Raw genomic sequence first — 24,140 nt, 5'->3', positions numbered from 1 at the left:
ACATACAAGCATACAAAGTCTGTTCCTGACTCTGCCTTCCATTTATGGCTCCTAAGTTTTACTCATAATGTTTTTTTCTCTGAAATATCTTTCCCTCATCTTTGTCATGAAAATAGTAACCATCCTTCAAGACCAATTCAAATGTGAAGAGAACTGGGCTGCATTCCATACCTCCCTGTCACCACTCTTCCAACCCCGCATCTGTTACCCAAACAAATATCATAAAACCCACCCTTATATATCTACCTCACCCACCATCTCCTTTTCACCCCCATTCTCACCTCTTTAGCTCAGCTGAACCACGGAATGACCTTTTAACAAATCTCTCACACTCCATCTGCCCACACACTCCAATTTATTCTTCATGGTTCTATTAATCTTGCACAATTCATTATAGCTATTTTTCATATTGCAAATAATGTTCACTTTTTCAACATTACCTACAAAACCTGGGATAAAAATGTCCCAGTCTGGCTTTCAAAACTATCTATCAAATTGTTGTTGCTGTTCAGTCACTAAGTTGTGTCCGATTCTTTGTAATCCCATGGACTGCAGCATGCCAGGCTTTTCTGTCCTCCACTATCTCCCAGAGTTTGATCCATTGAGTCGGTGATACCATCCAACCATCCATCCTCTGCTGCCCATTTCCCCTTTCATCCTCAATCTTTCCCAGCATCAGGGTCTTTTCCAGTGAGTCGTCTCTTCACATCGGGTGACCAAAGTATTGGAGCTTGAGCTTCAGCATCAATCCTTCCAAAGCATATTCAGAATTGATTTCCTTTAAGAGTCACTGGTTTGATATCATTGCAGTCCAAGGGACTCTCAAGAGTCCTGTCTAGCACCACAATTGAAAAACATCAATTATTCAGTGCTCAGCCTTCTGTATGGTCCAACTTCACATCCCGTACATGACTAATAGAAAAATCATAGCTTTGACTAGACAGACCTTTGTTGGTAAAGTGTTATCTCTGTTTTTGAATATGCTGTCTAGGCTTGTCATAGCTTTCCTTCTAAGGAGCAAGCATCTTTTAATTTCCTGGCTGCAGTCACCATCTGCAGTGATTTTGGAGCCCAAGAAAATAAAATCTGCTTTTATTTTACTGCTTCTACTTCTCCCCATCTACTTGCCATGAAATGATGGGACCAGATGCCTGATCTTCGTTTTTTGAATGTTCAGTTTTAAGCCAGCTTTTTCAATCTCCTTTTTCACTTTCATCAAGAGGCTCTTTAGTTCTTCACTTTCTGCCATAAGAGTGGTGTCATCTTCATATCTGAGGTTATTGATATTTCTCCTGGCTATCTTGATTTCAATTTGTGCTTCATCCAGCCCAACATTTCACATAATTGTGGTTCAGTTGGTATAGAATCTGCCTGCAATGCAGGAGACCTGGGTTTGATCCCTGGTTTGGGAAGATCCCCTGGAGAAGGAAAAGGCTACCTACTTCAGTATTCTGGCCTGGAGAATTCTATGGACTATAGTCCATGGGGTAGCAAAGAGTTGGACACAAATGAGTGACTTTCACTTTCACTTTTCACTTTCACTCTGCAAAAAAGTTAAGTAAGCAGGGTGACAATGTACTCCTTTCCCAATTTGGAACCAGTCCGTTATTGTACTCCTTTCCCAATTTGGAAGCAGTTCGTTGTTCCATGTCTGTTATAATTGCTGCTTCTTGATCTGAATACAGATTTTTTAGGAGGCAGGTAAGGTGGTCTGGTATTCTCATTTCTTTAAGAAATTTCCACAGTTCGTTACGATCCACACAGTCAAAGGCTTTGACGTAGTCAATAAAACAGAAGTAGGTAGATGTTTTTCTGGAACTCCCTTGCTTTCTCGATGATCCAACGGATGTTGGCAATTTAATCTCTGGTTCCTCTGCCTTTTCTAAATCCAGCTTGAAACATCTGGAAGTTCTAGGTTCATGTACTATTGAAGCCTAGCTTGGAAACTTGAGCATAACTTTGCTAGCATTTGAGATGAATACAATTGTGTGGTAATTTGAACGTTCTTTGGCATTGCCTTTATTTGGGATTGGAATGAAACTGATCTTTTCCAGTCCTGTGGCCACTGCTGAGTTTTCCAAATTTGCTGGCATACTGAGTGCAGCACTTTCACAGCATCATCTTTTAGGATTTGAACTAACTCAACTGGAATTCTATCACCTCCCCTAGCTTTGTTTGTAGTGATGCTTCCTAAGGTCCACTTGACTTTGCATTCCAGGATGTCTGGCTTTAGGTGAGTGACCACACCATTGTGATTATCTGGGTCATGAAAATCTTTTTTGTATAGTTCTCCTGTGTATTCTTGCCACCTCTGCTTAATATCTTCTGCTTCTATTAGGTTCATACCATTTGTCCTTTATTGAGCCCATCTTTGCATGAAATTTTCCCTTGGTATCTCTAATTTTCTTGAAGATATCTTTAGCCTTTCCCATTCTATTGTTTTCCTCTATTTCTTTGCACTGATCACTGAGGAAGGCTTTCTTATCTCTCCTGACTATTCTTTGGCACTCTGCATTCAAATGGTATATCTTTCCTTTTCTCCTTTGCTTTTAGCTTCTATTCTTTTCTCAGCTATTTATAAGGCCTCCCTAGACAACCATTGTAAGGCCCCAATTCAACCGAAGTAAAACTGGAGAGAATTCTGTTCTTTCCTTTCTGAGATATCAGAGGTCAAAATGGGGGGAACAACCACCCATGAAAGTAATACTTAGTAGTCTCAATGTCCACACGGTTGGGGGAGAAGAGAGGCTAGTAGTTTGAAAGTAATGTTTTTAAAAATGTGTGCGAAAATTCATTGTGAGTCATGAGGGTATGATAACTGCTTTCATTTTTTTCTATCTTATCAGCCACTCTCTGCATAACTATAATGTCCTTCACAAAACATGCTCTAGTGTTTTGTTTCTTAATTTTATTTTTAATTGGAAGACAATTACTCTACAACATTGTGATGGTTTCTGCCATATATCAGCATGAATCAGCCATGGGTATACATATGTCCCCTCTCTCTTAAACCTCCGTCCTATCTCCTCCCTGTCCCACTCCTCTAGGTTATCATACAGCACCACCTTTGGGTTCCCTGTATTAAAGAGCAAATTCCCACTATCTACTTTACATATGGTAATGTATATGTTTCAATACTACTCTCTCAAGTCATCCTACTTTCTCCCTCCTCCACTGTGACTGTAAGTCTGTTGCTTACATCTGCATCTCCTTTGAAATTGCCTCGAAAACAGATCATCAGTACCATCTTTCTAGACTCCATGTATATGTCAGTATATGATATCTTTCTCTTTCTGATTTACTTCACTTTGTATAATAGGCTCTAGGTTCATCCGCCTCAGTAGAACTGACTCAGATGCATTCTTTTTTCATAGCTGGGTAATATTCCATTCTACAGTGTTTTTTAAAAAGTAAGTTAACCATCATAATACAAGAACAGCCAGAATTTTATTGAGAAGAAATTCAGTAGGGTAACAGTAACTTCTGTATCTTTAAGACGGTAGCAAGTCTTCCACTTCCAAATTCAAGAAAGGTGCAAGAATCTCCCGCAGTTCCCACATCCTGCGGCGCCCAAGAATTGTAGGGAGCACCTTTTCAAAGATAAATGTAGCATCAAAAAACAGTATGTAACATGAAAGTCCAGTCAAGGTGAGGACATAAAACATGATGAAAATCCTCAGTGCACATTTCCTAGAAGAAAAGAAACACATTTGTGGTTAAGAACATCTGAAGGATGTAGAGAACAAACTGGTGGCTACCAGTGGGGAGAGGGCAGAGAGGAGGGGCAAGATAGGGCTAGAAATTAAGAGACACAAGCTATTATGTACAAAATGAATAAGCAACAAGGATATATTGTATAGTACAGGGAAGTATTCAGTTCAGTTCAGTTCAGTTCAGTCTCTCAGTCATGGCCAACTCTTTGCGACCCCATGAATCACAGCATGCCAGGCCTCCCTGTCCATCACCATCTCCTGGAGTTCACTCAAACTCATGTCCATCGAGTCAGTGATGCCATCCAGCCATCTCATCCTCTGTCATCCCCTTCTCCTCCTGCCCCCAATCCCTCCCAGCATCAGAGTCTTTTCCAATGAGTCAACTTTTCGCATGAGGTGGCCAGAGTATTGGAGTTTCAGCTTTAGCATCATTCCTTCCAAAGAACACCCAGGGCTGATCTCCTTTAGAATGGACTGGTTGGATCTCCTTGCAGTTCAAGGGACTCTCAAGAGCCTTCTCCAACACCACAGTTCAAAAGTATCAATTCTTCGGTGCTCAGCTTTCTTCACAGTCCAACACTCACATCCATACATGACCACTGGAAAAACCATAGCCTTGACTGAATGGACATTTGTTGGCAAAGTAATGTCTCTGCTTTTCAATATGCTATTTAGGTTGGTCATAACTTTTCTTCCAAGGAGTAAGCGTCTTTTAAATATTATTTCATAATAAATGTAAATGCAGTATAATCTATAAAAATATTAAATCACTATGTTGTATAAGTCTGTCCAAGAGCGTTCAATCATGTCTGACTCTTTTGCAACCCCACAGACTGCAGTCTATCAGGCACCTCTGTTCATGGGATTTCCCAGGCAAGAATACTGGAGTGGGTTGCCATTTCCTCCTCCAGGTAATCTTCCCGACCCAGGGATTGAACCCGCATCTCCTGCAGTCACAGGCGGATTCTTTACCACTGAGTCACCTTGTAAGCCCCTTTACCTGAAACCAATATGATATTATAAATCAGCTACACATCAACCAATTAATCAATAGATAGATAAGTAAATAAACAAACAAAAGAACATTCTGAAGAAAATCACACTGATGTGACTCTTGGTTCCTCCATCTGTATAGCTTTACAACTTCAAGTAAGTAATTGAACTTCTCTTAACTGCTGTTGACGTCTGCAAAAGAAGGAACTTGGAGTAGATAGACATAAGTCCATCCTAGGGCTGGCACTGGAATTCTAAGATTCTATAGCCATGAGACAGTGAAACCCTGATTACTGCGGAGCTCTTTTATTTGAAGTGCTAGTCTCACATTTTCGTGGTTATTGCCACCCTTACTTCACTTGTGAGGTACAGGAAGTCTATCTGGGGAGAAATAAGGGCACAGCCAGCTAGCTAGAGTTTCCTCAGGGTACAAAATACCATGTGACAAGTGAATTCAGCTCTCTTTATCAGCAGTTTTATCCCACCACCAGACATGCCCTTTTTGCATTGTATTTATTTGCTTTGAAGTTCTTGCATTATTATCTAATTATAAATGCAATACACGATTAGGGTAGAAGATCTGGAAAATCCAGAAAGACAGAAAGAACAAAAGAAATGTCACAGATAATCCAGTTACCTGGAGATAATTACCTTCTATAATACATTTCAGAAGAGAAAGTCTAGGGCACAGTTAAAGCTAGTTATGCATATATTTTGTGACCCAACTCTTTGGATTCCATGAAACTGAGCCAAGTTTCTTGGCATTACTGCCACTGGCTATCTCTTGGCAGGTACACAAATAATTGCTTCTACTTCACATATTTATTAAAGAGCCAGTGATCTTAAAATACTCTATTTGAAAGAGGCTTTGATGGCTAGCAAGGTGAAGCAGAAATGTCCTGTCCTCCAGGAGCACTAAATCTAGATTTGTTCCTTCTTATGCAAAGAAAAATGACTCACTACCAAAACATACCTAGTAAATAAGCACTATCTTCCTAAATTCCAAAATTAATCATATTTGGAAATACTAAGACATTTCCCACAAAAATGCCACATTTTAACATTAATATTTAAAGAGAAAATAGTTTTTTTTTCTAAATTACAGATAACTTGGAAAACAGAGAAATTAAAAACTATAATCCTATAACTTCAATATAATCAGTTATTGCTGCCTAGTTTCTAAGTCATATATGACTTTTCACATCACCACCAGGCTCCTCTGTCCACAGAATTCTCTAGGCAAGAATACTGGAGTGAGTTTTCTCCTCCAGGGGATCTTCCTGACCCAGGGATTGAACCAGTTTCTCCTGCATTGCAGGCAGATATCTTCACTGTCTGAGCCACCAAGGAAGCCCTAACATCAATTTAAAAAAAAAAAAGAACTTTCCTTGCATAAAATCTTTAATCTTTTCCAAATGTTCACGTTATATGTGGTTAATAAATAGAAGAAAACTATAAGAGAACTGAGGGATTGGGGATAATACCAGGAAGAGGCCACCCTCTGAAGCTAAAAACAGCAAAATTGGTACAGAATAATTGACATTGTAAGATAAACTTCCTGAAAAGAGATAATGTATAAATATGCTTAAATGGAATCAGAATGTTTCCAGTTCTCTGACAGGAGACTCGTAAAAGTCTTAGACAGTATTAACTAGGATGTAATTCTGTGCTGTGTGTGCGTGCTCAGTTGTGTCTGATGCTTTGTGACCCCACGGACTGTAACCCACCAGGCAAATCTGTCTATTGGATTCTCCAGGCAAGAATAGTGGAATGGGTTGCCATTTCCTCTTTCAGAGGATCTTTCTGACCCAGGGATTGAATCCATGTCTCCTGGGCCTCATGCATTGGCAGGCAGATTCTTTACCACTTGAGCCATCTCTGAAGCCAATTATGTGATGATAGATGACCAACTAACCTGGATTATCTGCCTGTATAACACAATTAAGTGACAGTGAAAGTCACTCAGTTATGTCCAACACTTTGCGACCCCATGGACTATCCATGGAATTTTCTAGGCCAGAATACTGGAGTGGGTAGCCTTTCCATTCTCCAGGGGATCTTCCCAACCCAGGGATCGAATCTAGGTCTCCTCATTGCAGGCGGATTCTTTACCAGCTAATCCACAAGGGAAACCCAAGAATACTGGACTGGGTAGCCTATCCCTTCTCCAGGGGATCTTCCCAACCAGGAATCGAACTGGGGTTTCCTGCCTTGCAGGCAGATTCTTTACCAACTGAGCTATCCAGGAAGCCCATAACACAATTAAGTGATCACCAAATGGCATTCACTTACTCACTTATTTGTCTGTTTTTGAGATATAATTCACATGCCATAAAACTTACTCTTTAAATTGTACAATTCAGTGGCTTTTAGTTTATTCACAAGATTGTACAACCATCACCACTAATTCCAGAAAATTTTTATCAAAATTCCTCCCCAAAACAGTCATTCCCTATTTTCCACTCTCCCTAGGCCTGGCAGCCACTAATCTAGTTTCTGCATACCTGGATTTTCCCACTTTTACTACTTTATATGAACAAAATGATATAATATGTAGCCTTTTGGGTCTGACTTCTTTCACTTAGCATAATGTTTTCAAGGGTCATTCATGTTATGGCATGTATAGGTACTTTATTGTTTTTCATGGCTGAATAATATTCCATCATATGGATATACCACATTTTGTTCACCTATTTAATCCGTTGAGGAGTATTTGTATTGTTTCCACTTTTTAGCTACTGTGAATACTCATATACAGGTTTTTATGTGGACATATATGTTCAGTTCTTTGGGTGCATACTTACAAGTGGATCATATGGTAGCTTGACATTTTCAGAAACTGTCAAACTGTTTTCCAAAGTGTTTGCACCATTTTACAATCCCACTAACACTGTCTGAGGATTCTAATTTCTCCACATCCTCTCCAATGCTTGTCATCATCTGTCTTTTTAATTATAGTTATCTTAGTGGTATAAAGTAAACTCCAGGAGTTGGTGGTGGACAGGGAGGCCTGGTGTGCTATAGTCCATGGGGTCACAAAGAGTTGGACATGACTGAGCAACTGAACTGAACTGAACTGATCTAGAGATGTAAAGTGATATTATTTATTTTTTTATTATTTTTATTATTTCTTTTTTTATTTATTTTGGCTTATGGGATCTTAGTTTCCTGACCAGGGATCAGAACTGGGCCCTGGCAATGAAAACACCAAGTCCTAATCACTGTATCGCCAGGGAATTCCCAATATCTCATGATTTTGATTTGCATTTCCCCAAAGATCAATAATGCTTTCATTGTGCTTTTTCACTGAAAATATTTTCAAGTGATTTTTGGCCACTTGTATATTTTCTTTGAAGAAATGTCTATTCAAGTTTTTTGCTTATATTGAAAATTAGGCTGTCTTTTGCTGTTGAGTTTCAAAAGTTCTTTATCTTTTTTGAATACTAAATATTTACTTTACAGAATTGTGAAAAAGTTGATTCTGACAATTTTTTCCAGCTCTCTCATTGAGTTTTATGGAGGAGGAAGTTTTCTTTGATGGTCCTTACTTCACCATCAACATCACTCTTTACCTGTTACTTTAAGTAATAAATAAGTTAAATATTTGTTGAGCATGATGAACATATTTTATACTTAATATCTGCAAATGATCAAGACTCCTGCCTTCAAGTATCCCATGGATTATTATGATAAGACAGATTGGAAGTAATTTAACTGCAATAGTATGCTGTGGACACTATGTCAGGATTATGAGCTAAGTACAATGTGCGTACACAAAAGAGAGAGCTGAAGATTCTACTTGGGTTAGTGCTTGGGGATAAAGAATCAAAAGAGCTTTCTTAAGCAAAAGAGATAAAATGGTTTTATGCCATTTTCATTATATTTTTATAAAATTGAGTTAACAGTATTTGTGCATGTATGTGTTTGTGTGTGAAAACATAGCCAGAGTTTACTTAATTTTCACATTTTTTTCTAACAAAAGAATAAAACAAAATAAAAAGATAAAAAATAGCTTTCTTAGAGGAAAGTGCTACTCAAGGCCTATATGATGGTATGGCATCCCCAGAAAAAGAGATCCAGAGTCAGAATTTGCCAGTATGTACGTCTTCAATATCATACAAGGGAGAGCCACCCTGTCTAGCAACCAAAGGTTTTCAAATCTGCTTAGCAAGTATGTTCTTTCAGTAGAGGTGGCTGCATCATAGCTTGTAGACACCATCCTTTAAAATTTATGTATATATAGTTTTCTGGGGCGTCCCATGTTTCTCAGTGGTAAAGAATCCACCTGCCAATGCTAGAGATGCAGTTTCATTCCCTGGATTGGGAAGATCCCCTGGAGAAGGAAATGGCAACCCACTCCAGTATTCTTGCCTGGAAAATTCCATGGGCAGAGGAGACTGGCAGGCTACACTCCACTGAGTTGCCAGGAGTCGGACATGACTTGGTGACTAAGCAAGAATACATATATATGTAGTTATCTAAAACGCTAAGAAAGAAATATCTGTATCTATGTCTATATCTTTATCTATTGCAATAGGTATATATATCTTGGGAATTCCCTGGTGGTCCAGTGGTTAGGATTTGGTGCTTTTACTACTATAGCCTGGGTTCAATCCCTGGTAGGGGAACTAAGATCCCACCAGCCATGCAACGTGGCCAGTAAATGAAAGAAAATACTGATTGAAAATTTTAAAAATATGAAGAAGAAAAATATTACAACTTAAAGTTTTAAAGAAGAATAATAAATAATTTATAAAAAATAAATTCCTTGACAAAATTCAATCTTACTATAGTCCATTCATTTTGGGGACTCTGTCAGCCTCCAGAGGTCCCTGTCTCTAACTCACCACATTGTAATGTGGGGAGGGGAGCTCTCCTCCAAGGATGGTGATGAAGCCTGAAGAAGCAGGGGCTCCTTTTCATCCATGCCCATTTCTTCAGGACTCTGAGAGTCTGGATTCCCTTGCATTTGGTACATCCCCAACTTTGTATCCAGCAGAGCCATGTCCTTGCAAAAGTTCTGGGAACAAAAAGAGCAATCATTTTAAAAAAAGATTCTCATTGTCTGCCCTTCTCATTGGAGATGATGCCAAGTATCTTTCCTCCAGAACACGTAAAGAGTGTTGCAAATCACACGTGAGTCATGTGTACTCACTGTGTACTCACCTAAGGAAAGAAACTTACACATTCATAGAGTATTCAGATAGAAATATAGTTCTTCTTTTATTGAATTCAACTATTCAATTTTTTCATCTATGCAAAACATACTTATTTGACTGATTCCACCAGGCACTATTCTAGGATGTGGCAGGTAACAATATAGACAAGACATGGGCATTCTATTATGCATGTGTTTTTTAACAAAAGGGACAAAGAATTTTATGTGTGTCTATAAGGGTTGGGTGGTAAGCAATAAACAACTAAATGCATATATTCATTAGATACTATAGACATGCTAAAGAGAAAGTAAAAAATGTGAGGACACAGTAGCTGAGGCTTGGTTTTGGGACTTCTCCTCTAGGATAGGTGGGATGATTAAGCACCTCTGAACTGGTGACAGGTTCATTCATTCATTAATTCATTGTTTGACTCACGCATTCACATTTACCTCAGTGTATAAACTCTTGCGTGAGAAGTTCAGATGGAGTCATTTTTCTGGCTAGGGGAGATTAGGGGAGGTCTGGGAGATGAGAGAACATTTGAATTGAGCTTTGAAGAGTGGGTAATATGTAGACATGGAGGATAAGCTGCAGATGGAGGAGCTGTAGGAGCAGCCCCAGGGTATGAGAGCTTGGAAGTACACCACACCTGTGAGACGTTCTGGCACCCCAAAGCAGAAGTGCAGGAGGGGAGAAAGGGGTAGAAAGAGACCAGTGTGTGGTATACACTCAACTTCCAGGGAAAGAATGACCTCTGTGTGTAGATTTAAATAACTTCATTTGATCATTATTTGAACTTGCGTAACTGTGAAATCTTACCTCTATTCTTGCAACAAGTTTTTCCTTTAATTTATGAGCTTCATCACAAGCATCTTCCTGAAAAGACACCCACAATTTTGGGTAAAATAGAAATTACATTTTCTGGTTTATACAATAAAACCATACTCATTCTGATATCACTAAGTTGTAGGGAGGCTTCACTGAAACTTACTTTTATTCAGTAAAACCCTTCCTCTTAGAAAAAACTCATCATGCAATCACAATAAATTGCAGAAGGTATCACCACAAGATCTATAAATTATTTTCAATACTTCAAAGATATAAATTTGCACAATAACAGCATATTACAAATAATTTTCTTCTCTATCCACTACTCTCTCCTTGCTTCTTAAACTTTTACCAGGACACTAGTTGAAAAAACATAATATGTTTCTGAGAAAATAATAAAACTCTATTTTTTCTAAATATTTTAAAATTTACAATATATAAATGTAAGTCTTCATCATGTTTGGATACTTGGGCCTTAGAGTTTAGTAAAAGTGCTATCCACAAAAAGTGTCTTATTCCTCTTTTCTTCCCATGTATCTCAGAAAGATCAAGACACGGGCTGAACGCAAATTATCCTCTTCTAAGATGCAAATGTCAATTGCACATATGTCCTAAGTAAATAATGCTTAGAAAGGTTTTTAATTAATCATCCCATAATAGACTTGCAGGGTATGTTGAAAAGCAGAGCCTTAACTGAAAAAAGAGTGTCCTGTGATTCAAGGAGGTGCCATTTATGGAAACTAATCCTTAAAAATTACTTGCAAAAGCAAGAAAATATATGGATTTTTGAGGTATAGTTTATAATTGATTATAAAACCACAAATATCTAACAAAATAAGTTTAATAAATTCCAAAATCAAACCCTGCCTCACATAAACAGTGAAAAAGTAAAAGGACATCTAGTGGCATAGAAAGTTGTTGAAGAAAAATGCCAAACGAAAAAGCAAGTTTGAAAATAATATATATAATGTTAACTCATTAAAATAATAATATTATAATATATGTATTAAAACATTTAGAAGAATATAAATATACTAAAATGTTCACTGTGTTTGAGAGTGGCTTTATATTTCTTTTTTTTGCAATATTTTTATAATTTTTTAATTATTAAAATAAGCATGCATTATTTTTGTTAGAAGAAAAATATTTTTTATATTCTATTTTAGATTTATGTTTAATTAGAGGATAATTACTTCGCGATGTTGTATTGGTTTCTGTAGTACAACAATGTGAATCAGACATAAGTATACATATATCCCCTCCCTCTTGAACTTCCCTCCCACCCCATCATCCCACCCTCAAGCTGTCACAGAGCACCGAGGAGTTGAGCTCCCTTATTACACAGCAACTTCCCACTAGCATCTGTTATACATATGGTAATGTGTATGTTTCAGTGCTACTCTCTCAGTTCTTCGCTCCTTCTTCTTCCCCTGCTGTGTCCAAAAGTCTGTTGTTCCCTATGGCTGTGTCTCTATTCCTGCCCTGAAAATAAGTTCATCAGTACTGTAATATTTTTTAATTAGACAGCAAGCACAAGACTCTTTTCATGTAGAAATATGGGCATAAATAATAATAAGTTCCCTTCTGGGTCTAAAATTCTGAGTCTCTTTTGTTGAATTTTGGATTCCATTCACTAAAATTTGAGATTTCTTTGCAGAACTATTTTTCTTCCTTAAAGACATTATATCATTACCTTGACAAAACTACTATCCATTTCTCCTATTTGCTTTTTAATCTCCATGATCTTCTCCTTTAAAACAAAAGAGTATAGAACAAAAGTTGTAATGAATGACGTGTGAAACTGAAAAAGAACAAATGACAATTTTTTAGAAGAATGCTCATTCATGATCAAATAGTCTGAGATTTAATAGAAGCTGGAGTTTCTTGCATCCTGTTCTGGATGCTGATCTGCAAAATCAACATTAAATCAAATCAAAAATATGTCATTAGCCACATCCTATGTAAGTGGCCACGGAGCTAGGCATTGTGCTTGTTGGATACAAGCAATAAGAGTGTTTGCCCTCAAACTGCCTATAGAAAATGGATAATCTACAACCCTCTTTTTTTTTTTTTCTGAGTTCTTTCATCACCAATCCCTGAGTTGTGTAATTTAATTATTTAAAAAGGAGCTGTGAGATAATAATCACAGTTTACGCAGTGCCCTAGTAAATATCTTTACACAGTAATTATCAAAGATAATTGCACCAAAGGTAACTGAGATAGGAGTCAGTCTCAGGATGAAAGTTATTTTCATACAGATATTTCAGAAAGCTTTGTAGACTCAATATCAGGCTACTTCAAAGTCCTTTCTTCAGCTTAAAGTTCTCATAAATTTGTTTCTGATGTGTGTGTGTTTAAATACTTTCACCAATTTCCCCCTCCTCCCCCTTTCTTGCTTTGAGTCATTCCATTTACTCATGAGAAGTAAATGAGCCAATATGTGTGATGTGTGTGTGTTAGTCACTCAACTGTGTCCGACTCTTTGCAATCCTGTGAACTGTAGCCCGCCAGGTTTCTCTGTCCGTGGAATTCTCCAGGCAAGAATACTGGAGTGAATTGCCATTCCCTTCTCCAGAGGATCTTCCCAACCCAGGGATTGAACCTTGGTCTCCTGCATCACAGGCAGATTCTTACCACTTGAGCAACAGGCAACTTCAATACATGTGATCAGATCAGATCAGATCAGTAGCTCAGTCGTGTCCGACTCTTTGCGACCCCATGAATCGCAGCACGCCAGGCCTCCCTGTCCATCACCAACTCCCGGAGTTCACTCAGACTCATGTCCATCAAGTCAGTGATGCCATCCAGCCATCTCATCCTCTGTTGTCCCCTTCTCCTCCCGCCCCCAATCCCTCCCAGCATTAGAGTCTTTTCCAATGAGTCAACTCTTCGCATCAGGTGGCCAAAGTACTGGAGTTTCAGCTTTAGCATCATTCCTTCTAAAGAACACCCAGGGCTGATCTCCTTCAGAATGGACTGGTTGGATCTCCTTGCAGTCCAAGAGACTCTCAAGAATCTTCTCCAACACCACAGTTCAAAAGCATCAATTCTTCGGCACTCAGCCTTCTGCACAGTCCAACTCTCACATCCATACATGACCACAGGAAAAACCATAGCCTTGACTAGACGAACCTTTTTTGGCAAAGTAACGTCTCTGCTTTTGAATATGCTATCTAGGTTGGTCATAACTTTCCTTCCAAGGAGTAAGCGTCTTTTAATTTCATGGCTGCAGTCACCATGTATAGTGATTTTGGAGCCCAGAAAAATAAATTCAGTCACTGTTTCCACTGTTTCCCCATCTATCTCCCATGAAGTGATGGGACTGGATGCCATGATCTTTGTTTTCTGAATGTTGAGCTTTAAGCCAACTTTTTCACTCTCCTCTTTCACTTTCATCAGGAGGCTTTTGAGCTCCTCTTCACTTTCTGCCATAAGGGTGGTGTCATCTGCATATCTGAGGTGATTGATGTTTCTCCCGGCAATCTTGATTCCAGCTTGTGTTTCTTCCAGTCCAGCATTTCTCATGATGTACTCTGCATATAAGTTAAATAAACAGGGTGACAATATACAGCTTTGATGAACTCCTTTTCCTATTTGGAACCAGTCTGTTGTTCCATGTCCAGTTCTAACTGTTGCTTCCTGACCTGCATACAAATGATATTACTTATAAATTTACTTCTCCTTGAACTTTCCCACACGTTGCTTTTCCTATAGTTTTTTCTAACAATAGCTCACTTGGTAAAGAATCCGCCTGCAATGCAGGAGACCCCAGTCCAATTCCTGGGTCGGGAAGATCCCCTGGAGAAGGGATAGGCTACCCACTCCAGTATGCTTGGGCTTCCCTTGTGGCTTACCTGGTAAAGAATCTGCCTTCAATGTGGGAGACCTGGGTTCGATCCCTGGGTTGGGCAGATCCTCTAGAGAATGGAAAGGCTACCCATTCCAGTATTCTGGCCTGGAGAATCCCATGGATCCCAAAGAGTTGGACACAAGTGAGTGACTTGCACTTCACTTTCACTTTTTCCTCCACCAGAGTAAACCTAAAGCCATTCCTAGGACTTTGCTTCTGTAACAACTGTATTTAAAGTCCCTTACTTATTATATTACTGTATTTGTTTTTACACAGCCTTTTCCATCAGTCTTCAGTCTTAGGACAGAGTTGTGTCAATTTTTAAAGTCACGTTTATTGAAGTATAATTTACATAGCGTGAAACTTATCTTTTAAAAGCATCACTGTATGAACTGTATGTCACTGGTATGCAGTCACCACTACAGCACTACAGCAAGATATGGAATATTTCCATCACACCAGAAACTTCTCTGTATTCTTTTCTCCGGCCTTTCCCCACTGCAGCCAGTGACCACTAGTCTATTTTTCATTCCTATGGTTTTGCCTTTTTCAGAAATGGGATCGTGAAGTATGTAATCTTCCAAGTCTGGCTTCTTTCACTTAGCATCATGCACTTGAGATTTAGATATGTTGTTGGATGATTAAGAAATCTCTTTTTAATCTCTGAAAAACATTCCATCATTTAGTACATACCACAGTTTATCCACTCACCAGTTGGTGCATATTTGGGCTGTTTCTAGTTTTCAAGTCTGTGCCCATTTTTTTAGAGTGTATACAAAACTATATATTTCCAGGATAGAGAATCCCCTTAACATATTCATGATGCCTTCCTTTTTCATATTTTTTTTTACATTTGCAAAATATGTCTGTTTAATTTTATTTATTTATTTATATTTCTAAGTTATTTTAAAAAATTTATACTAGAGTATAGTTGATTTACAATGTTGTGTTAGTTTCAGGTGGACAGCAAAATGATTCAGTTATACACATATCCATTCCTTTTTGGATGCTTTTCCCTTTTCACATTATCCCAAACCCATGTTGATTTGTTTTTTTAATCTCACTGTCATTTGTCTCTGTGTTGTTTTCCTCTCTTCATTCTTTTGATATCCATCCCTCCCTGTCCTTTCCTCCGGTGAACCCACATTTCTGTATTTTCTGACTTTTGGAGGAAATTTTTTTAAGGGGAAAAATGTTTCTTGGCCTTTGTCCTCTTCCCTTTCTTCATAGTTTTCAATTTCCAAAGCCCTAGATACTGGGAAAAAAAAAAAAAAAAGCTGACTTTCCAACTAGCACAAAATGAAGTTGCTACATCAAAATGTTGCACTAAGCCATAGTTAAGGCAGTTTTTTCCTTGCTGAAAAATCTGTGCATGGCTTTTAATATGTAAGAGGTCTAAACAAATATTACTTTCTACTATAAAAGAGGCATTTTTCTCTTTCTTTCGAAATCCTACTTAATTTAAATTTGGCTTGAGCTAAAGCAGAAGCTGGCAATTTCAGTAAAAAAAAGATGTAGTTAGACACAGATTTTTTTCCATTTTTATAGACTGTTCTTCAAATGACTGAAGTTTATTAGAGAAGAAAAACTACCAGCCAGGGCTCTGAAAGTTAATTATTATCCAAAGTTGGTCACTACTTTTCTAATGTTCTATGACTCTTAAAAAGGGAAAAGTAAACCGTTCTAAGAAAAGAATCTCTAAGAAATGCAAGGAGACAAAAACACTAAGAAAGCTTTGGATACTGTGAAAACCAACATAAGAACTCTTCACGAAGACATCAAAGACAAACACAAATCTATCTCTTATGTTCTAGGGATGCAGTTCTTCACAAATATATATTGCCTGCATGTTTTTTTCTGTACTGGTAGGTGTCAGGATACAGATATTAAGATGAGAACTTTTCTCTTAAGGAACTCTTCATTATTTTAAGTGGCATTGATGAAAACCTGCCAAATTTGACTGAGTTTCTAGGTAGAACAGAAAAGTCTAGCTTTTTTACATGTTGTTAGAGAATAGAAGTGGTGGTACCCAGGCAAAATGCGCTCAGAACTGACCACGAGATCCAGCATACCAGGAATCAAACCTGTGTCCTCTACAGTAGAGGCTTAGAGTCTTAATCGCTGGACTGACAGGGAAATCCCTTTAATTCTTGTTCAGTTCAGTTCATTTCAGTCACTCAGTCATGTCTGACTCTTTGCGACCCTATGAATCACAGCATGCTAGGCCTCCCTGTCCATCACCAACTCCTGGAGGTTACCCAAACTCATGTCCATCGAGTTGGTGATGACATCAGCCAACCCATCCTCTGTCGTCCCCTTCTCCTCCTGCCCCCAATCTCTCCCAGCATCAGGGTCTTTTCCAGAGTCAACTCTTCACATGAGGTCGCCAAAGTATTGGAGTTTCAGCTTCAGCATCAGTCCTTCCAATGAACACCCAGGACTGATCTCCTTTAGGATGGACTGGTTGCATCTCCTTGCAGTTCAAGGGACTCTCAAGAGGCTTCTCCAACACCACAGTTCAAAAGCATCAATTCTTCGGTGCTCAGCTTTCTTCACAGTCCAACTCTCACATCCATACATGAGCACTGGAAAAACCATAGCGTTGATTAGATGGACCTTTGTTGGCAAAGTAATGTCTCTGCTTTTGAATATGCTATCTAGGTTGGTCATGACTTTCAAGGAGTAAGCGTCTTTTAATTTCATGGCTCCAATCACCACCTGCAGTGATTTTGGAGCTCCCCAAAATAAAGTCAGCCACTGTTTCCACTGTTTCCCCATCTATCTGCCATGAAGTGATGGGACTGGATGCCATGATCTAAGTTTTCTGAATGTTGAGCTTTAAGCCAACTTTTTCACTCTCCTCTTTCACTTTCATCAGGAGGCTCTTTAGTTCCTCTTCACTTTCTGCCATAAGGGTGGTGTCATCTGCATATCTGAGGTTATTGATATTTCTCTCCGCAATCTTGATTCCAGCTTGTGCTTCTTCCAGCCCAACATTTCCCATGATGTACTCTGCATAGAAGTTAAATAAGCAGGGTGACAATATACAGCCTTGATGTACTCCTTTTCCTGTTCGGAACCAGTCTGTTGTTCCATGTCCAGTTCTAACTGTTGCTTCCTGACCTGCATATAGGTTTCTCAAGAGGCAGGTCAGGTGGTCTGGTATTCCCATCTCTTTCAGAATTTTCCATAGTTTATTGTGATCCACACAGTCAAAGGCTTTGGCATAGTCAATAAAGCAAAAATAGATGTTTTTATGGGACTCTCTTGCTCTTTTGATGATCCAGCAGATGTTGGCAATTTGATCTCTGGTTCCTCTGCCTTTTCTAAAACCAGCTTGAACATCAGGAAGTTCACGGTTCACATATTGCTGAAGCCTGGGTTGGAAAAATTTGAGCATTACTTTATTAGCCTGTGAGATGAGTGCAGTTGTGCGGTAGTTTGAGCATTCTTTGGCATTGCCTTTCTTTGTGATTGGAATGAAAACTGACCTTTTCCAGTCCTGTGGCCACTGCTGAGTTTTCCAAATTTTCTGGCATATTGAGTGCAGCACTTTCACAGCATCATCTTTCAGGATTTGAAATAATTCTTGTTATGACATGTTAAACAACAGATGGGGTGGGAAGAGGTTACAGAGTCCCCGCAACCTCGCCGTTTTTTCCCCAAGCCTTCAGCTTACCTCCATGTTTACCCCCTGATCAGAGTCAAGGTCCTGGTGTGATTCCAGCTTTTCAATTTGGCCCTCCAGGGATACAACCTCACTTAATAAGCTGCAAACAGACCAAGAGAGGGACTTAGTCCTGTGGCTTAAGAAAAATCTCCAATGGATAATCTTTTTTGATCTTGAAAGATCGTTTCTGACTTTTCAAAAATGAAATCCTATTCCTATATAAGAGGGACTCTTGGGTGGTAACTGTGTTGGAATGGGAAGTCATAAATGCAATTCAAGAAAGTAAAAAGCATTCTAAGTTATCTAGATAATTGTAAAGAAGTGTAGTCCTAACTGGATATAGAAGCAGAAATGTAAAATGCACTTATAACTGGTGAGGTCTGAATGAGCTCTGTCATTAATATTAATACAAATATCCATTTCTTGGTTTTAAGGATACCATTAGTATCATTGGTAAAGTACCAACTCATTGGTTTTGAGTTGGACAGGATACTACCATTCGGAAGGCTGAGGGAAGGGTGCATGGGGTTATGCTATATATTTCTTTGAAAATTCCTGTGAATTTGCAATTATTTCAAAATAAAAAATATAATAAGAAAATATTATTAATAATTTTAAGCCAATAAATTAATTTAGATGAAAAGGGAAAGTTCCTTAAAAGATACATTCTACTACTGAAATATACTCAAGAGCTAGGTAGGCTGTGCAGCCCTTTGATCCTATACTATATCATTTTAAAAAATTGAATTTGTAGTTAAAATCTTGCCATAGTGAAATCTCCAGGCAATATGGCTTCACTGGTTAATTCAACCAAACAGTTAAGAAAGAAATTATGCCAGTTTTACACAAACTCATCCAGAAAATAGAGAACTGTACAAAAACATCCCAATTTTTTCTTTGATACTAAATATAAGTTGTGTTTTGTTTTTTTTTTTTATATTGACTATGCCAAAGCCTTTGTCTGTGTGGATCACAATAAACTGTGGAAAATTCTGAAAGAGATGGGAATACCAGACCACCTGACCTGCCTCTTGAGAAACCTATATGCAGGTCAGGAAGCAACAGTTAGAACTGGACATGGAACAACAGACTGGTTCCAAATAGGAAAAGGAGTACGTCAAGGCTGTATATTGTCACCCTGCTTATTTAACTCTATGCAGAGTACATCATGGGAAATGTTGGGCTGGAAGAAGCACAAGCTGGAATCAAGATTGCGGAGAGAAATATCAATAACCTCAGATATGCAGATGACACCACCCTTATGGCAGAAAGTGAAGAGGAACTAAAAAGCCTCTCATTAACATACACGTTAAAGATCCATTTTAGTAAGCTGAATCTAACAACAAATAAAAAGGATAATATGACCAGGTGGTATTTATTCTGGGAATTCAAGGCTGGTTCAGCATTCAAAAATCAATCATTGTAATTCACCATATCAAGAGATTTATAAACGAACAAAAAACATGATCATTCACAGCTGCAGCAAAAGCTATTTAAAAAATTCAGTATCATTCCTGATTTTAAAAACAACTCAGTAAACCTGGAATAGAAGAAATCTTCTCAATCTGAGAAAGAGCAATTTAAAAACAAACAAAAGCCCAGATAATATCACACTTAATGCTCTTGTTCTTCCTGTAAGACTGAGAACTAAGTAAGTATGTCTGCTATCTGCTGTCACTCCTCCTATTCAACATCACACTAGAAGTTCTAGCCAATATAATAAGGCAACAAAAGAAAGTGAAAGGAACACAGATTGGAAAGGAAGATAGAAAGCTGTCTCTATTTGGCTGATGACATAATTATCTATGTGAAAATTTTCAAATAATATGTAAAGACTATTAAAATTAATAAATGAGCTTAGCAAGGTCACAATGGAAAGTCATATACAAAATGTTAGCTGTATTTCTATATACTAGCTATTAACAATAATTTTGGGGGGCTCCAAAATCACTGCAGATGGTGATTGCAGCCATGAAATTAAAAGACACTTACTCTTTGAAAGGAAAGTTATGACCAACCTAGATAGCATATTAAAAAGCAGAGACATTACTTTGCCAACAAAGGTCCATCTAGTCAAGGCTATGGTTTTTCCAGTGGTCATGTATGGATGTGAGAATTGGACTGTGAAGAAAGCTGAGCGCTGAAGAATTGATGCTTTTGAACTGTGGTGTTGGAGAAGACTCTTGAGAGTCCCTTGAACTGCAAGGAGATGCAACCAGTCCATCCTAAAGGAGATCAGTCCTGGGTGTTCATTGGAAGAACTGATGCTGAAGCTGAAACTCCAATACTTTGGCCACCTCATGCAAAGAGTCGACTCACTGGAAAAGACCCTGATGCTGGGAGAGATTGGGGGCAGGAGGAGAAGGGGACGACAAAGGATGAGATGGCTGATGTCATCACCAACTCGATGGACATGATATTTGGGTAACCTCCGGGAGTTGGTGATAGATAGGGAGGGCTGGTGTGCTGCAATTCGTGGGGTCACAAAGAGTCGGACATAAGTGAGCACCTGAACTGAACTAAACTGAACAATAAGAAGCTGAAAATTTTAAAGTACCATTTATAACAGAACCAAAAACATGAAATAGATATAAACCTAAAAATATGTGAAATATCTGTACACTGAACACTACAGAACCCTGATGGAAGAAATCAAAGACCTAAATAGAGAGAAATACTGTATTCATGAATCAGAAGAATTGCTATTGCTAAAATATTAATTATTCCCAAATGTATCTATGAATTAATGGTAGTTCCAATCAAAATCACAGAAAGATTGACAGGTTGATTGTAAAATCTACATGGAAAAGCAGACAAGAAACATAGAAGAGCTAAAACAATTTTGAAAAATTAAAAGAAAAATTAATGATCTATTATAACAGGGAACTCTGCTTAATATTCTGTAATAACCTAAATGGGGAAAAAATTTGAAAAAGAATAGATACATGTATGTGTGCCTGCATACCAAGTTGTTTTAGTCCTGTCCGACTCTTTGCGACCCTATGGGCTGTAGCTGGCCAGTTTCCTCTGTCCATGGGATTCTCCTGGCAAGAGCACTGGAGTGGGTTGCCATTTCTGCCTCCAGGGGATCTTCCCAACCCAGGGATCAAATCCATGCCTCCTGCATTGCAGGTGGATTCTTTACCACTGAGCCACTGAGGTAGCCCCCTAGATACATGTATATGTATAACTAAATCACTTTGCTGCACACCTGAAACTAACACACACTAATCAGATCAGATCAGATCAGTCCCTCAGTCACATCCAACTCTTTGCGACCCCATGAATCGCAGCACGCCAGGCCTCCCTGTCCATCACCAACTCCCGGAGTTCACTCAGACTCACGTCCATTGAGTCAGTGATGCCATCCAGCCATCTCATCCTCTGTCATCCCCTTCTCCTCCTGCCCCCAATCCCTCCCAGCATCAGAGTCTTTTCCAATGAGTCAACTCTTCACATGAGGTGGCCAAAGTACTGGAGTTTCAGCTTTAGCATCAGTCCTTCCAAAGAAATCCCAGAGCTGATCTCCTTCAGAATGGACTGGTTGGATCTCTTTGCAGTCCAAGGAACTCTCAAGAATCTTCTCCAACACCACAGTTCAAAAGCATCAATTCTTCGGCGCTCAGCTTTCTTCACAGTCCAACTTTCACATCCATACATGACCACAGGAAAAACCATAGCCTTGACTAGACGAACTTTTGTTGGCAAAGTAATGTCTCTGCTTTTGAATATGCTGTCTAGGTTAGTCATAATTTTCCTTCCAAGGAGTAAGCGTCTTTTAATTTCATGGCTGCAATCACCATCTGTAGTGATTTTGGAGCCCAGAATAATAAAGTCTGACACTGTTTCCACTGTTTCCCTATCTATTTCCCATGAAGTGATGGGACCGGATGCCATGATCTTCGTTTTCTGAATGTTGAGCTTTAAGCCAACTTTTTCACTCTCCACTTTCACTTTCATCAAGAGGCTTTTGAGTTCCTCTTCACTTTCTGCCATAAGGGTGGTGTCATCTGCATATCTGAGGTGATTGATATTTCTCCCAGCAATCTTGATTCCAGCTTGTGTTTCTACCAGTCCAGCGTTTCTCATGACACACACTAATACTCCTAACTAATAATAATTAGCCAATAGTTAGTTATTAACTAAGAACAAATAGTTAATAACTAACTAATGCTCCATTTCCTTAGAAGAAATGGAGTAGCCTCCATAGCTGACAAAAGAGTCCAAAATGTAGTGTTTGGGAGCAATCTCAAAAATGACAGAATGATCTCTCTTTGTTTCCAAGGCAAACCATTCAATATCACAATAATCCAAGTCTATGCCCCAACCACTAATGCTGAAGAAACTGAAGTTGAACAGTTCTATGAAGACCTACAAGACCTACAACTAACACTCAAAAAAGATATCCTGTTCATCATAGGGGACTGGAATGGAAATGTAGGAAGTCAAGAAATATTTGGAGTAACAGTCAAGTTTGGCCTTGGAGTCCAAAATGAAGCAGGGCAAAGGCTAACAGAGTTTTGCCAAGAAAATGCACTGGTCATAGCAAAAACACAAGAGAAGACTCTACACACAGACATAACCAGATGGTCAATACTGAAATCAGATTGATTATATTCGTTGCAGCCAAAGATGGAAAAGCTCTATACAGTTGGCAAACAAGATCTGTGGATCAGATCTTGAACTCCTTATTGCCAAATTTAGACTTAAACTGAAGAAAGTAGGGAAAACCAGTACACCTTTAAGGTATGACCTAAATCAAATTCCTGATGATTATACAGAGGAAGTGACAAATAGATTCAAGGGATTAGGTCTGATAGAGTGCCTGAAGAACTATGGATAGAGGTTCATGACACTGTACAGGAGGCAGTGATCAAGACCATACCCAAGAAAAGGAAATGCAAAAAGGAAAAATGGTTGTCTGACAAGGCCTTCCAAATAGCGGAGAAAAGAAGAGAAACAAAAGGCAAAGGAGAAAAGGAAAGATAATGCTCATCTGAATGCATAGTTCCAAATAAAGGCAAGGAGAGATACAAAAGCCTTCCTCAGTGATCAATGCAAAAGATAGAGGAAAACAATTGAATGGGAAAGACTAGAGATCTCTTCAAGAAAACTAGAGATACCAAGGGGACATTTCATACAAAGATGGGTACACTAAATGGTGTAGACCTAATAGAAGCAGAAGATATTAAGAAGCGGCAAGAATACACAGAAGAACAACACAAAAAAGATCTTCATGACCCAGATAACCACAATGGTGTGATCATTCACCTAGAGCCAGACATCCTAAAATGTGAAGTCAAGTGGGCTTTAGGAAGCATCACTACGAACAAAGCTAGTGGAGGTGATAGAATTCTAGTTGAGCCAGTTCAAATCCTAAAAGATGATGCTGTGAAAGTGCTGCACTCAATACGCCAGAAAATTTGGAAAACTCAGCAGTGGCCACAGGACTGGAAAAGGTCAGTTTTCATTCCAATCCCAAAGAAGAGCAATGTCAAAGAATGTTCAAACTACCGCACAATTGCACTCATCTCACATGCTAGCAAAGTTGTACTTAAAAGTTACCAAGCCAGGCTTCAACAGTATGTGAACTGTAACCTTCCAGATGTTCAAGCTGGATTTAGAAAAGGCAGAGCAACCAGAGATCAAATTGCCCACATCCGCTGGATCATCAAAAAAGCAAGAGAGTTCAAGAAAACCATGTACTTCTGCTTTACTGATTATGCCAAAGCCTTTGACTGTGTGGATCATAACAAACTGTGGAAAATTCTACAAGAGATGGGAATATCAGACCACCTTACCTGCCTCTTGAGAAATCTGTATACAGGTCAAGAAGCAACAGTTAGAACCGGACCCAGAGCAATGAACTGGTTCCAAATTGGGAAAGGAGTACGTCAAGGCTGTATATTGCCACCTTGCTTATTTAA

General features: G+C 38.7%; 1 protein-coding gene across 1 annotated transcript in view; it reads right to left on the bottom strand.

Annotated features, from left to right (window-relative positions):
• Positions 1 to 3,491: 3,491 nt before the first annotated feature.
• The window catches only part of SMCO2 (single-pass membrane protein with coiled-coil domains 2), a 34,260-nt gene continuing 13,611 nt past the window's right edge, over positions 3,492 to 24,140 (bottom strand). Inside the window, exons 5-9 of the mRNA XM_027543430.1 lie at positions 18,223 to 18,313; positions 12,387 to 12,494; positions 10,685 to 10,741; positions 9,554 to 9,726; positions 3,492 to 3,690 (exon numbers count right to left, since the gene is read on the bottom strand). Coding sequence (XP_027399231.1) covers positions 3,492 to 3,690; positions 9,554 to 9,726; positions 10,685 to 10,741; positions 12,387 to 12,494; positions 18,223 to 18,313 — 628 coding nt within the window. The remainder of the gene's footprint in view (positions 3,691 to 9,553; positions 9,727 to 10,684; positions 10,742 to 12,386; positions 12,495 to 18,222; positions 18,314 to 24,140) is intronic.

This window comes from Bos indicus x Bos taurus, chromosome 5 (assembly GCF_003369695.1).
Source record: "Bos indicus x Bos taurus breed Angus x Brahman F1 hybrid chromosome 5, Bos_hybrid_MaternalHap_v2.0, whole genome shotgun sequence".
NCBI lineage: Eukaryota > Metazoa > Chordata > Mammalia > Artiodactyla > Bovidae > Bos > Bos indicus x Bos taurus.
This window is presented reverse-complemented; position numbering and strand designations above follow the sequence as displayed.